Source organism: Electrophorus electricus, chromosome 12 (genome assembly GCF_013358815.1).
Source record: "Electrophorus electricus isolate fEleEle1 chromosome 12, fEleEle1.pri, whole genome shotgun sequence".
In the NCBI taxonomy this organism is placed as follows: domain Eukaryota; kingdom Metazoa; phylum Chordata; class Actinopteri; order Gymnotiformes; family Gymnotidae; genus Electrophorus; species Electrophorus electricus.
Genome location: NC_049546.1, coordinates 12,439,805 through 12,455,446, shown reverse-complemented (window position 1 = coordinate 12,455,446; position 15,642 = coordinate 12,439,805). Strand labels below are relative to the sequence as shown.

Here is a 15,642-nt window from a genome sequence, read left to right as displayed (position 1 = left end):
CATTAAGGCCATTGGATTTCCTCATTAAGCATGGCAGCATTAAAGGGGCTGGTAAGTACCCCTCTGATACCTTTATTCTCAGGCATGTCTGGAGAATATAACATCACTAGTGTAGCTGTTACATTCAGCCAGATCTACAGTGGACAGAGACAAGAAGCAATGTATATATGGTAGTTACATGCAAGTGAACTATTTAGTATCTGCATACAATTGGAGCAGGGAAAACCTATGGCTAACATTGTACACTAAATGGCCTCTTTTACCTACAATGCTTCAATGTTTCCCCACTGTACTTGGAGATAAGCCAGATGTACCTCCCTCACTGTAGAAACAGTTTAGGTGCAGAAGGTAGACATGTTGCTTACTGGGGTTTTGCGATATAGTCCGCATGCCCTACTTCTGGTTCCACTCATATGGCTCATGGACCAGGCTAAGTCGCCCAGCCAACCACACTGGTCCAACAAACTATCAGCATGAACCAAAAAACAGCACACACAAATCCATATTTGCTTGCCAACATGAAGTTAACTGAACCTAGTGATTGCAGGAACATCTTGGCTGTAGATAACTAGATCTCTGAAAGCAATAACATGAAAGCAATTCAGTATCACTTTTCCTTCATTAACTCAGTTCTGCAACACAGTTCTGGCATTGTGCTGCAATGGAGTGACAGGGGTAACACCCATGAGCTCAGGTTTAGGTCTCCTCACCTCTGAAACAACAAATACCATCATGCAGTACTCTGTGAGGACCACAGGGCAGCATGACCCTCCAACATGTACCAGAGCTCTGCACCTGCGGCCAACAGTCTGAGGTCATTAAGGTATTCACCACTGATTTTGGTTTAGTCTTGGTAGGCATTGTCAAAGTTAAAAAAACAGCAGGGGAAGTGGATTCCAAATCTTCTGAATTAAAGTACCATAGATTTGCTATCATAAACTTGCCATTGGGAGACATATTTAAATACATGAGTTACATTAAGATACACCAATCAATATTAAGATTGCTGAAGAAGGATTTCTATTGTCTTGGCTCCTCTTTCAACAATAAAGTTACTAATTTTTTCTTGCCAGTGCAGTTTTAAATAATTAATTCTCATTATTCTGTATCAACTCACATTACATCAAGTTTTCCCCCTGAGCAATACAAGCAGCTCAAACTTAACACCGTCAACAGGCTGAATCACAGCCGAGCAGAAGCGAGCTTGTGACAGCCATTCCTCTGGCTCAGGAGCCGATCATCTGACGTCTCCCTTTGTAGCAGAGCTGGCCCTGGTTTTCACTGGCTATGAAGAGACGAGTCAGTGCCGGGATGAGGTCATACATTACGCATGTAATGTTGCGCTTTAGCACTGCCCAGTGACAGGCAGCCAGGCTCAAGCTGAAACGACAGCAAGAGCTGAACAGCCCTTTTCAAAGAGCACATTACCAGTGTGTTGAAGATGGGTGATTGTACCCATGAAATAACGACGGTAAGGATAGCATGTGGCCATCCACCTTTGAGTCACTGATCGATTACACTTTTCTAGAGACTTCTTTGTTGTCCTTCATGCTGATACAGGATCAGCCTCCCTTTTCAAATCCTAATTAGAGCTGCTGCAACAAAATACACCTAAAATGCCCTCAGATCAGCAAGAGAAGTCAGACATCCATTGACACCATTTGAACCCACCAGTTTCCATTACCATCAAAAAGAGGTGCATAACAGAAATACTTCAAAAGGTGTAGTGGAAGAGAAGAAACAAAACAAAAGTAAGAAAAATACATGAAAATTCAAAACTAAGGCTCCAAACACCAGACCATGTATTGTTCATTATGATTAAAACTATGGTAAAAATGCAAATTAATTTTATGTTCAAAAACTGATCACTCAACTACCCTCAACTGAATTATTTTTAAATACATCAATAAAGAAAAGCTCCGAGAAGCAAAGATGAGGAAAATTCTAAGGTTTTCTTTTATTAAGAGACATCCAGAACATTAGATAGGGTACATGGACACCTGCGCACTTCAATAAACGTTAGAATTTCATCCTAAAAAATGTAATTGTTTAGAAAATCTCATAACAGCATAGCTTGGATGAGCTGCTCTTGATTTTTTAAATTTAAACAAAATATTATTATTTATTTATTGTAATTATTAATTGCAGGGTTCGTTGAAATAAAGTCTAGCCCATGTAACTCTGCCCCGGAATGTTTTTAGATGTTTTTTTTTCTTGGTATTCCTCTGTCTTATGAACAATACATTGAAATGAAGAAAAAAAATCTAGTACAAGAGACAAGAGCAAAGAGACTCACTGCACATACATGAAGTAAAAAAAGAGAAAAAAAAAATCACTCATTATACGATAATATAGTTTAGACAGGGAGAAGAGGGGCAGGCTGGGAAGAGAGGAACAAAAAGGAAAACAAAAACTACGACAACACTAACACTTCATAAGTAGATATGCTCTTACTAGATCGAACAAGCTGTCAACACTCACGAAATATAATTAAAATAAAAAAAGATTTTTAGTGTGTTCGTCTTGCAGACCTTTATTATGACCACTGCAAATCTGCAAGGTACTCTGCGTTTAGCTTCAGTTTGTGCTAAAAATCTGTACTGATACTTATAAAATCATTGATAAAAATATTCCTCTGTTAACAATATGCCTTGAAGAGGGGCAACAACATGAGACCAGGAGTGTTTTAGGGCACAGGAGGAAAGGGTGGGGTGGCTGGGACAGACAGAAAGAGAGGGCTGGTGGTTGGGGGAGAGGGGTGGTGGCAGTGGTGCTACTCAGATTTTGCTTCCTCCTTGGTTTCTTGAGGAGTCTCCTCCACCTAAGGAAAGAGAAAGGCACAGATCATGTCAGACGCGAATATGCAATATGCATGAGATTAGTTAATTATTGGGTAGTTATTTGTTTATGACAGCTCAGCCAATTACATTTTCCAGTGTAATAATAAATTTGAGGAATGATATTCATTAAGTGTAGACCATAGAGAAGTCAGGTGTTTTTCTAAGTTATCGTAAACAGGAAAATTTTAAATGGTAAGGATGTTAAAGTTGCAGTTGCACAATTATGCAATGGAAGCAACATAACAGTGTTCGGGTACGTATCTACACCAAGTATTTCCTTATTAATCTGGTGATACAAGAAGCTCAAAGCTTGTCAACTGAGCTATAGCAAAATTTTTACTTGTGAAAATAGCCACAGCTGTATTACCTGTTGGCTACAAAGGGTCCCAGAAAGAAAAAGGGTGAATTGTAACTACAGAACGCCTGTGCCCTGGTATGTATGTTTGGTGCTTCTCCACCATTTTCCTAAAAGACAGTTTTGTGTTTACCCTGCTTTAGCATACCTGACTTAAAACAGGGTTTGGCAATTATTCATACTTATGTATCCAAGCAAGATGGATGCTCTACAGTGCAGAGATCTGTAAATTGACTTCTGTCAGTAGGTTACTAAACTGTACAGTAACCTCTGTCTGAAGGGCACTAATCTGTACTGTGCAGAGGTCACCCAGACCAATGACCAAGAACCAATGTTACTGCTATCAGCTAACATAAAATGGTACTGATAGTCAATATGAATAAGCATTAGAAGTAGAACACTTCTGTTGAACTTAATGGAGCAGAGAGAAGCAAACATACCGCGTTGCTCTTGGCTTCTCCGTTCTCAGAGTGGTTCTCCTCGTTGGCGTCTGGCTCTGTGGACTCCTTGGCCTTTGCCTTGCTTTTTTTGTCCTCTTTCTTGTCTTTGACCACTTTGTCTTTCTGTCAGGGACATTCAAAGCAAAATAATATGATTAAGAGCACTTTAAGACAGAGTCACCCCTCCCAGCATATTCAGGTAAAAAAAAAATGTAAAAGAAAGAAATGTAAACAATTGTCCTCTTGCTCTAACTGTAGTTAACTAGTGTAAAATTTTTGCTTCTTCAGTTTTGCAGTGTTGAAGTACCCAACAACTAAGGGAAACTTATATCCACCAACTATTATTTGGTGATCAGTATGCTAAAGACACACAATTTTACCTTAGTCAATTTTATTGAAGTGATCTAAAAACAGACTTACGTATGGGTGGAACATGGACTAAATTCTGACTTTAAGATGATTGTTGCTACTGTTTTAACCGAGACATGCTTCTGTTCATTTTAATAGATGCAGGTCATAATTTCACACTCACCACAATGTATTTTAGCAGGCAATTTTCAAAATGGTATGGTGAGAATAAGATACCGCTACTTCAAACTGTTTTTTGATTATTATTATTTGCAAAAGTGGCTACAGATCTGCTGCACCGTGCATTTTACAGTGATTGCATATAGGAGATTCCTCTATGTCTTTGGAAAAGGAAGTGTCAATGACTAATAAATGCATTCACATTATTGATTTGTATTTACCTTAGCTGTCTTTTTTGGTTTAGGCTCAGGCTTAGGAGGAGCTGGTCGCTGTGAATGAAACAGTGGTTTACTATACTTTTATAACTAGTGAAAGTTTATTACAATTCTACAGTCAATTTCAACCAAACATACTCAAATAATAAGGACAATACAGCAAAGGGAAAACTGCAATTACACAGCTATTTAATAATAGCTGGCTAATTGGCTAATAAAAAATGGAATATTATTTTCAATGTGGTTACATACTGCAGATAATCGTGCCGATCTTCTCTGGGGCTGAAATGACAGAAAAACACATCAAATTCTTATAGAATAACTTTAAAAAAAAATAGCTTTAACAAAATCCTCAAAGATATGGTACAAAAGCAAATACTTCATCTGGAAAGGTTAAATGAGCAAACGAAATGCAAATAAAATCAAAAGGAATAAATACCTCCTCCTTTGCATCAGCCTCGGCTCCCTGTTGCTATAAGAGATATGATTACATTACATTCATCAGAAAGAATTAAATCATAATATTTTCCAAAAATTACAAAATTACTGTTTACATTACAATGGGTTTCACCTGGATAGCATCAACAAATAAATAGCAGACGTCACAAACATTTTATCAGTCTGAGAGTTTTTAGTCTGAGTGTTCAGTTCACAATGTAACTCTGACATCTCAAACACCCCTTATTAGTATGACCCTTCTGGACAACCAACCCCTATAGAATCTCTAAAAATCAGGGAGGGAGATCTGGGAGAGGGGGAGGGGCTGACAAACGACCACAGCGCCATCTGCAGTAAAATGGGCGCAATTACAGCCATCTGGCAGCACGAACAAAGAGAAAAAATAACAAATATATATTTTTATTGCAGTGAGAGTATATCTCGCTGAGGGGAACTTAAAATACATTTGATTTGTCGTTTTTAAGAGTCGTTCTAAGGCCTGTTTAGGGTCGTATGGCAATAGAAATAGCGTTTGTTCTTGGCCATTTTCACAGTGACTAACGCTAGTTGTAGCTGCAAAGCATGGCTGCTTGAGGTTTACCAGCATGGAGACCAAGCTCAGACTCCAACGAGCAAGCTTACTGGAGTACGAGTGCACTCTGAATAATACTACAAAATAAAGTTCTATGTATCGCAACAAATTCACACAATTAACCACAAATTATTTTTATAATACAACATATTTTGCAAACAAAGGCAATACACGTAAAGCCAAGTCTTGTAGAGATGGCTTCACAATAAACAGCGAGCCATCAATAGCTAACTGTTTCTCTGATTTCATAGTGAAACTATCTGCACAAACATACTACATACCTTTCTTTTGGGCATGCTGGATTCCTGAAGAGTCTTTGCAATACTACCAAAACCAAGAGTTTTTGATGAGGACTCACAGCATATACGTGACCGTCTCCTTTTCCTAAATATGCTAAGCTAGCTACAGTAGTAAACACACAGGAACATTAAAGCTAGTGGCTGAATGGGGGGAGGGGTGCGGCTAAGACATGATTGACGTCCGTCTAAACCAATCAGTGCCGAGAATAGGGAGCTGCATAACAAGAAGAATAACCGAGCCGGTATTTCTCATACGCGCGAAATGCTTAGTGTCAGAGAAGTGTAGAAAAAAGTCATCCCATTACTCAGTGAATAGTTGTTATTATTATAGCAATGGGATGTTGTGCTTAAGATTAGTATATTCCTGTTATTTTTATGTTATATTGGAAATATGGTGTAAGAAATCCCGCAGAGTTATAGCCATTTGAAAGCAAGTCTTCATATAGTTTAATGCCGTGCCTTATATTTAGCCTAGGTTCAAAATGGCGCCCTCCTTTACCCACTGCATTCTTGCCGGTGTTTTCTTATGCCAAATTCACAGCAAAAAGCCTTTATTGTGTGAGGAATTGTGAGACGCCTGTAGGTGGCATCATTTGGTCTCTCGATAAGTAATTTCGCTGGAAGGAAACTGATATTCTGCCTTAATACATTTTACCATAAGCCCTTTAAGGCCTGAAACACTAGGCCTTATAGTACGTAACTGAATGATATTTATATCGAGTAATGTCAACAAGTAATTCAAGTTGTAGATGAGCTCACACTGTCAAGACTATTGAACGTGTATGTATGTATGTGTGTATATATAGATAGATAGATAGATAGATAGATAGATAGATAGATAGATAGATAGATAGATAGATAGATAGATAGATAGATAGATAGATAGATAGATATAGACACACACACACACATACACACACAATGAATGACTTTAGTAGTGTAATGTGGAGAAGAGGCGGGGTAGGGGTAGGTAAGAGGCGGGGAACTTGTGAAGTCCATGTCGAGACGGGGCGGTGCAGCGAGATCTACGCAGGCTTCTGCATGCATACTAGCCTCCAGTTTGAATAAGGAAAGTGCACATTCCATCTCATTGGCATTTTACCACCGGTGCTTTGCTCGAAAGATTGGCTGGAAATTTCTCTTCGTTACCGTCTCGTAAGGATTGTGAGAACATGGTGATCAAAGTTTACATTGCGTCGTCCTCTGGATCAACCTCGGTAAGCGCGTTGAGAAACGTTACATGTAAAACCATGGGAAGTATGATGCTAGTAACTGATGTCAGAAGTTTATTTTACCAGCTCAAGTGAACGCAATTTAAAGATGCGCATTAAACACGAGCTGCTAGCATCATGTCGTGGCATGATCTAAACGCTGCTGAAAATCTTTTCAGAGGCATACTGCGTTATTAACTAGTTGCTTTCTGTAGGAACTAGATACAGGATGTTGTCGAGAGAATCTTCTCACATTCTTCTCAAATGATCTAGCTAGCTAGCAGTAAGAGAAGCAGACCAGCTGTTCCACATCGTTAGCTACCATCCCGAATGGCGATTCACGCACACCCTTTTAAAACATTGCCAACATAGGAAATCGAGATATAAATATGAATAAACAACTCTAAATATGGCATTGAAATGGCAATTTTATTTATTTATTTTTCAGTTATGCAGTCATTTCCTGATCCGTCAATGTGTCTGTCTTTGTCACCTACGTTCAAGCCACAAAACTGGCTACAAATGGGAACAATGCTTTCAAATGACGGCATTGGGAGGTTGTCATGTTATAGTGGTGATAAAGCTATTAAAGTGTCCAATTGCTAATTGCTCGCCAAGTACTTTTTTAACAGTAGGTCAGTTTCAGTTAGCATATTTATGCTTATTTTTATCTGTTAAAATAAAAAAAAAATTAAAAAAGCTATAAAAATGTGCATATAGTGTTAACAATCCTAAGTGATCTATTCCCCAAAGCCACAGTTTGCAGATGTGACTTGAGTTTAGCTAGCTCCTCCTAATTTGGTAAGTTAACTGATGATGCTATGTTCAAGGGCCCAAGTTATGTAACATCATGGCACACCTTCTAGAATCTGGACAGAATGAGACCTTTGGGAGTTCTGAGAGTTCAAATGTCAAAATATTGTGATCAGCCCATGGATTGTTGAGCTCCATGGAATTCCATGCAGACTGAATCTGGTTTATTCTGATAATTTGACATTTTGGAATATTTTAATAGATGTATACATTTCCAAAAGTAAAAATGTTTAAATTCTTCCTCAGATGGATGATGGATATAAAAAAAAACTCCTTCATATGTCAGGGAGGTTAACTTTTATGAAATACATGTTTCCTGTTGCAAATGTGTTTTCAACTTAGCATTCCTCACCCTGAGTCACAAGTGAGTGTTCATGATACAGTTCTGTATTTCTATATACTATATAGAATGTTTTTTAGGCTTCACAGTAGGCCTACTGTGTTGAAATCATTTCACTCTTTAGTAAATTATTAAAATGTTTCAGAGTAAGGCCCGCATACATGAAAATGTTTTATCAAATGAAATTAGAAGTGGTACCAAATTCTCCCTGGCCTTAGCCATTAAGGAATGTTCACTTATTGTTTCTCTGAAAATGCAATAATTTCTCAAGGGTTTATAGACATCATTATATTTTAACTGGGTCATGGCATCAGAATAACAGAGTAACTAGGTATGAGCTTATTGCTTTATAAACCAAGTCACAAAACGGCACACTGCACAGGCCAGAAAGCCTCTTAAATACATGATATAGGAGTTTAAAAGCCTATATTTAGAAACCGACTCTAATTTCACAGATTAGAATTTATTTTTTAGATTTTTTTGGATGGCTGTACATTTTAAGAATTTTTCTTCTGGAACAGTCATGATTTACTCTGATATGGCCAAGCAAGTTTGCTCAATTACTTCATCCTACATTTCTTGATCAAATGTTAAATGAAAATGACATATCTATCCATCAAAAACACAGTGTCTCCTAAGGACTTTTCTCACCAGTTTTGAGTGAATTATAAATTATAATAGCATAGCCACCAAGTGTGCCGAAACTTTGACTCCGATTGATTATTCATACATTAATTTATTAATTAATTCATGTAGTGAATGGTTTCTTAATCTATACTCAGAACCTGAGGTTAGAAATTGCTTTTAATATTTTATCAGGGGGTGTTAGAACTTGGTCATGGCTGATTCCTGCAAAAATGTACATAATAAAAGTATCTTTCTTTGCACATGTTGTTTTTAAGTGTTCTGTTAGCTCATAATTTACTCTCTGACCAGTAAACAGTAAAATCATCAGGGTAACTAAAGTGTTCAAGTAGTTTGACAGAATGATTTGTTATCAAAAGGGATAATTGTGTATATCCCAAAGATGTAGAGCTCAAGATTTAGGCAGAACCTATATTGCAAAAACTGAAACACTGCAAGAATCCATTTTTACAAACTGATTACAGCAATTGGTGTTCTGGAGAGATATTAATGCAGACATTAATTGAGCATTTACCCCAGTTACAGCCATCAAATAGACCCATTTATGTACCATTACTAGGCCTATCTTAAGTGTGTCTGCTGTTTCTCTTGGATACGATTCACAGAGCTATCTTATAGTAACACTACGTAATAACAATGCTGCAGTCTTACTTCTGAAAGTATCAGTATGCAACAATGCACTGCTTGAATAATGTAAGTTTAAAATAGTTAGTAAAGTTGCAGTAAATATTAGCTCAAAATTATAGCTAAAAGCAGCTGCAACCTTAGAGGAGTGAGAAACTAGAACAGGGAAGTTGGACAGAAAGCAGTGACCTCACTCTCGTCAAGGTGTGTTGTTTGGGCTGAGGTCCAGATCCTTGGGTCCTTCATAACTGTCCCTCAGTCTCATACCAGGAACTGAAGCTAACAACCTCTCTGCTCTGCAGCTATACAGTTCTTATGGAAAGAGGCTGTATACCTCTAACATTAGTAAAGCAGATTCACCATATATAACAAGCCAGGACAATTGTACAGCCTAACATGTATTTACTGCCCACATATCAGCTTTCACCCATAAAGCAAGTTCACACTACATTACAGACTCGGAGATACAGAGATAAAAAAAAAAAAATAAAGCGGTGATGGGAGTGTTTGCAGTTCCCATTCGTGTCATTCTTTTCTCTAGGCAGCATCACCTTGGGTACACGCAAACCCGTTGGGTCTTGATAATCCAGATATTCAACTGAAGAAAAGTTGTATTTAGTCAGTGTTCAAAATAATCCACCTATTTTAAATTGCTGAATATTTTAGTTACTAATGATTTTGTCCTTTTGTCTGTCTAAGTAGAAACTTATTAGTACAGAGGATTGATGCTGCAGGCCATTATAGAAGACTGATTTGGTATTAATTCAGTCTCACCTATGACAGTAGACCCCACAGCTATGACAGTAGACCCTGATCAGGTAAATCAGGCAGGGACATCAGTGAGATTATATCATGCCTAAACATTTATTGTTATCATGAATGCCATGAGAGATTGCAGTAATAAACAGACAAAAGAATGTTCTCTATTCTCTCAAATCAGTCACAGGTTTCTCTGACACTAATCAATCATTAACCTCAGTTAGGACATTTCACAATGCCTCCCTTAGTTTATCATAAGTTAATATTGTATGAGCTGTGTCTGAGCTGTGCAGTTAACTAAAATTCTATAACTGGAAGGGCAAATATTGTTTTTCTAATATTCTGCTGCCAGCATTGTTTGAATTCCTGTGCTCATATTTTGGCCCCTATATATCATCACATTTGTCTTCTGTGACTCTAGACATTCCCTGCTCCCTGATAAATGAAGGGGCAGAGCATTCTGGAAGTTATTTACCTCTGACCTCCACCCACAATCAGCAGCAAGCAGGGGTGCGGTGACGCAGCCACCTGTAGGATCCCCTGGGTTTGCACAGTGTTGATTTCAACAGATCTGTGCTGTATTCAAACCAAAGGAGGCATTTGGCTCTTCTCCTCCACAAATTTGATTTAGCTTGGCCTCCATACAATGGAGGGTTTGTGAGTGAAAGCTCCTAAGCAGAATCCGCACTCAGAGGGGAAGGCCGCTATCCTCTTACGCTCTCTTGGGAGTGCTTGCACAGTGGCACAGCCCCGTTTCCAGGCCTTCCGCAGGCGACACAGCACATGGCGGAGCTGTCAGGGGCCAGGTTTTGCATGTCTGTGGTCTATCCCTGTACACTACGCATTGAAACAAGCTGGGTTTGCAAACAGCCTCTGCATAGGTCAGTTCTGCACAGCAGACAAGTGGGTCTTGAGCTGGCACTGCACGTTTCCCAGCACTGTGCATCTGCAAAGTGAAGCATTTACTTCTTAACGGGCGTCTGGGCCACTTTGCCTAAGATCATTATCATTCAGCACATGGTCGGTCCTCAGGTGGCCTGTTGGAGAGGGAAAAAAAAGCATAGCTGTTTTGGTGCACACGTACGGTGAGCTACGTGGCTCTTCTCTGCCTGTCCATCTTTCTGCCTGGTGGTGTGTAGCAGTTGGAAATGGGCCGGAGCTGATTTCCCCCCGCAGCAAGCCTTTTTTGGTGTGCGTTTGACCAACTCCCTCCTCCCTAGACCGAGTCCCACCAGATCTCCTGGTTTCCGTCTCTCCTTCTAGGGTCATTCTTCTCTCTCAGAGCCCGCCCCCTGTGGTCAAACCAAGCACAGCACCTTAAAGCCTGCCACCTCTGACTGATCAGGCTGACTCTAGTCGCTTCCTCAAAGGGAAAAGCAAAGGCCAACTCTCTGGCTCACTGCTATCGGCAAGCCTCTCCCACAATGAAGACAATTACAGTGTGCCACTGGTCCGTTAATCCCAGATTAATTCTGTAGTTTCTAGCATGACTGACACTGGGCAGTCATGTTTCTGAACCTTTCATGCTCAGATTACTGTCAGAGGCAGGCTTGTTTTCAGCACTGAAGCTATAGATGTTGTTGAACACCAGTAATCAATAACATCACACCCACTAACTTGTGCAGTATGTTCTCAGTTTGGCCTTGTTCTGTTTTTGCAGTTGGAGGCTTTTCACTTTAGATGCAATGCAGAGTAACTCTCAGAGGGTCAGGTTACATTGTGTTTGATTTAGTAATATTTTGCATTCCATCTAGCTGCTTTTGTTTATGTTCCAAATAAAAAAGCTTGTGAGTTCTCTAATTTACTGTAAAGCACCTAGATTTTATTTTTAAAATTTAATTAGATTTTTAAATCAAAGGAGACAATTTAAGGATAGTGTTTTAGAATTGTGGGCATGTGTTGGCACTGTTTTGTATACCTTCAATAGTAGATATCTGTTTTGATGTGAGCTTTGTACATCCAAATAAGATAAGCAGTGAACCTATAAACTTTTACAATTTAAGCTTTTTAGAGTGATTAAATTTTCCGTGTTGAAAATTAGATCCACTAATAATAAACAAAGGGATGTTAATTTTCCTCTGTGTCTGCATTTTAAGTACAGACGTTAGAGGAAGTGCGATAATGAATAAACCCAAAAACTAAGAACCCATTTCCTCTTTCAAACAGTGTTTACATTAAGATGTTAATGAACATCTTGTCCTGAATTCAGGGGCACTGGAGTCAGTGACCATCGTCACAAGAGCATTCGCTAAGTGTCACCAGCCTAATCCTCCTCCCGCCTCTATCCACTTAGATCAAGAAACAGCAGCAGGATGTCATGGGTTTCCTGGCAGCCAATAAGATCGAGTTTGAAGAGTGTGACATTGCTGCCAACGAGGAGAACAGGAAATGGATGCGAGAGAATATACCAGAAGACTCTCGACCGGCAACAGGGAATCCCCTTCCGCCGCAGATCTTCAATGAGGAGAGATACTGTGGGGTCAGTCCTAAAGCACCATTTTAAGGCCCTAGTAATCATCTGATTGGAACCACACTTGAGATCAAGGCCAGGGTTAGGATTAGGGTCAAAAGCATTCAGCTCCAGACCTTGAAACCAAACTCTAGTTCTGGATTGTGTAATAACTTGACTCTGTAGTTCAATGACATGAATTTTCACCCCCTGTTTACCTAGATTTCAGTTAATTAACTATAAATCTATAAGTATATAACTGGAAAATGGAGTTGAAGTGAATATCTGTTTTGTTTGTTTTAATTGCATAGGTTTGGGAAAGAATGAAAGAAAAAGACATCCCACTCCCAAAAAGTTTTGCCCAACTTGTATGCTGCTATTTAATAATTCTGATCTGTTGAAACAGCAGACTAGTGTTGCATCTCCCATATTCCCCCCACAGCAAATTCCTCCTCTATGTTTTGCTGCAATAGCATGGACGCCTGTCAAACTTGAATGCAGCCAGGACATATTTCAGCAAATGAAAAACAAGCAGCATTAAATTCCATGGACAAAGAGCAAGAGGCTGGGAAAAGACCTATTCTTGCATGGCTCACACTCTGTGTGCATGTGTGTGCGTGTGCATGTATGTGTGTGTGCATGTGTGTATGTGTGAAAGACTGCAGCACACAGTTGCCCTGCTCTAAGAGCACAGACCACACACACCTACCTAAACATGGACAATCCAAATGTATCAGTTTCGTGGTATTGTCTGTACCTCAGCCAATGTCACAATGAGTGCATATTACATTCAGTATTCTTTTTGGGCTTGTCTGGCTTAGCTTCGAGAATGTATTATGGGGAAGAGTCATGCCCTCATGCAGACTCCGTCCCTATTTGCCTAATGTAATTCTATGGTATGCACCCCCTCTGCACAGAACTACGAGGCCTTCTTCGATGCCCGGGAAGACAATGCTGTGTATGCATTTCTAGGCTTGACCGCACCCCCTGGTTCCAAGGTATGCAAAACAAATGCAGAGGGAAAAAAAACACACCATTGTGAAAATAACTCTTTATTCCCACCTCACAAATTATTAACATCCTCGCTCACTGGAATCTGACTGGTGCAAATGATGGTAGCGGTACGGCCTCCAGCCGCCCTATCAGATTTGGCAAGGCTGGTCTCCCACCCCTGTAGGGCTGCCCTGACATGGCAAAGTAATGGGCCTGTCCCTCTCCAGGCTTGCACTGCTGTTAATTAGGCTGCCCTCACTAAAGGCCAGCGGCATGCCTCAGTGGGCCCCAAGTCCTGTGGGATGGGACTTGGCTTTGTTCCGCATGCCCTGCTTAACCCCCTCTTTCTCACTGCACATCTAAATTCAGTTCCTGAGCCCTAAAGGAGGTGATTAGTGTTTAGAGTGCACTGACCTTAGATCAGGAGTGTTGAACAAAAAGGCATGAGGTTAGCATCACTCTTTAGCATCAGTCCTGTGAATCATAGGCAGAGCTGCCTGTTGTTGGCTCTCTAGCGCTCCCTGGCTGCCTGTTGGTGAATTGAAGTGGTGGGGCAAAGTAAAAAACTATGGACAAGCAGACGAGAGGGTTTGTTCATAATGCTAAATTCTGATCTGAATATACTTCATGGTAATCCCAGCTGGGTGTTATAAGGATTTAGCATCTAGCCAGATGCATTCATGTCTTTCATTCATTGATTTATTCGTTAAAAAAAAGAAGAAATTAGCCTAATTCTGATGTCCTGCTACGTAATTATGATGGATGATGCGTGTTAGCAGGCTTTACCTATATGAAATGATCATTTGAGAAAGATTCTATTTGTCTGGGTCATTAGTAGCACTGGCAAGTAATGCACGGTGCAAACCTCCTCATTCTTCACATCGTTTGAGCTGAAAAATTATCTTTTTTTTAACTGTTCAGGAGGCAGAAGCCCAAGCCAAGAAAGAGCAGCAGTAATGCTCAGCGTCTTCCAGCGCCCTCTGTGGCTACAGGACTGCAGCTGGGCTCCAGTGCTTCCCCTGCCCCGCCCTGCCCCCTTCACACCCTGCACCCTTCACTTCTAGCCACTCCAGACACAACTACCTGTTATGCCCTTTCAACCAACATTCCGTTGCCATATTTTTAGTCTCTGCTGTCCCTTCCAGAAGAGGCATGTGGGCCATGCCTGCTTCTGTATGTATTAGAGACAATGTGAGTGCCCCGCATCAGTGAACTGCTTGCTCTTTCCAGTTGTGTGCCATCCTGCTGTTTCCAAAGTCCAAACACGAGCCCGTTGTCAAGTGTACACTCGTATGGTGGAATTTATGAAGTGCCATTTGCAGGTGATTAATTACTATCTGCATTGCAACACACAGAATGCACTTAGAATTCATTTGAATTTTGCTCATAAATTCATGTGTGTGCAAAAAACATTTATTCCCTGTTAAATGATGTTAAAGGGCTATAATGAGTAATAGTTATGTCTTGTTCACCTTTAAATGTTTCTGGTGTTTGCTAGTATAGGGTCTAGTGCTGATAACCAATGGAGAGATACAATGCACCGAGCTTCTGATTTAGTTTCATTTTCACAGTTCGCTATAGTCAGTCCACATCAACATCATGTATTTTCAAATAAATCTGAAGTAGATGTTGCCATCATTTGTATTATCATTTGTTAAATGGGGTTCTCATGGCTAGCTGAAGTCATTCAGTGTTATTAAACAAAAACAACAAAAAAATTTAGTGTACCCATACCTCATTCTGTGTCTTGATAGAGTACGTTTATTTGTTTCTGTTTTGTGAGCAAATAGGAAAAACTCATGCCAAAAAATTTAAAGAATGATATTGTTAAAGGGAGCAGGAAAATAAAGCATTGTTTGAGTAAAATGTTTCATCCTGGTTTTTTTTTTGGGGGGGGGGGGTGCATCTGAAGTGCATATTATATTTATTTATATATAATAAACTACAGATGTATTTTATTAGAGCAGAACTTCTTGACCCATATGCAGGGCAACACAATCCACAGAAACTGATCACATGAATATTTTATACAAGTTTTATACAACTTTTTAAAAACATTTTTCAGGTTTATACTACTTTCATATTCTAATCAAAATTATAG

The 15,642-nt window shown here is 39.6% G+C and overlaps 2 protein-coding genes across 2 annotated transcripts; one reads left to right on the top strand and one right to left on the bottom strand.

Annotated features, from left to right (window-relative positions):
* Nucleotides 1-1,933: 1,933 nt before the first annotated feature.
* hmgn6 (high mobility group nucleosome binding domain 6) lies at nt 1,934-5,852 on the bottom strand. Its single transcript, XM_027004952.2, has 6 exons — nt 5,690-5,852; nt 4,818-4,850; nt 4,631-4,660; nt 4,385-4,432; nt 3,636-3,758; nt 1,934-2,821 (listed from the first exon to the last, which is right to left on the bottom strand). The coding sequence occupies exons 1-6, from the start codon at nt 5,702-5,704 to the stop codon at nt 2,774-2,776; spliced, it is 297 nt and encodes a 98-aa protein (XP_026860753.1). The 5' UTR covers nt 5,705-5,852; the 3' UTR covers nt 1,934-2,773.
* An 851-nt stretch (nt 5,853-6,703) lies between these two features.
* Nucleotides 6,704-15,407, top strand: sh3bgrl (SH3 domain binding glutamate-rich protein like). The gene is made up of 4 exons (XM_027004960.2): nt 6,704-6,924; nt 12,393-12,578; nt 13,466-13,546; nt 14,463-15,407. The coding sequence occupies exons 1-4, from the start codon at nt 6,880-6,882 to the stop codon at nt 14,496-14,498; spliced, it is 348 nt and encodes a 115-aa protein (XP_026860761.1). The 5' UTR covers nt 6,704-6,879; the 3' UTR covers nt 14,499-15,407.
* The last annotated feature ends 235 nt before the right edge of the window (nt 15,408-15,642 follow it).

Excerpts from the sequence above, each read along its gene's own strand:
- hmgn6 (XM_027004952.2), bottom strand. Across the intron at positions 4,661-4,817 it reads AGGCTGATGCAAAGGAGGAG|CCCCAGAGAAGATCGGCACG; the intron begins GTATTTATTCCT and ends CTGTCATTTCAG. Across the intron at positions 3,759-4,384 it reads AACCAAAAAAGACAGCTAAG|AAAGACAAAGTGGTCAAAGA; the intron begins GTAAATACAAAT and ends TGTCCCTGACAG.
- sh3bgrl (XM_027004960.2), top strand. The coding sequence starts at position 6,880 with ATGGTGATCAAAGTTTACATTGCGTCGTCCTCTGGATCAACCTCG. Across the intron at positions 6,925-12,392 it reads CGTCCTCTGGATCAACCTCG|ATCAAGAAACAGCAGCAGGA; the intron begins GTAAGCGCGTTG and ends CTATCCACTTAG. Across the intron at positions 13,547-14,462 it reads CCGCACCCCCTGGTTCCAAG|GAGGCAGAAGCCCAAGCCAA; the intron begins GTATGCAAAACA and ends TTAACTGTTCAG.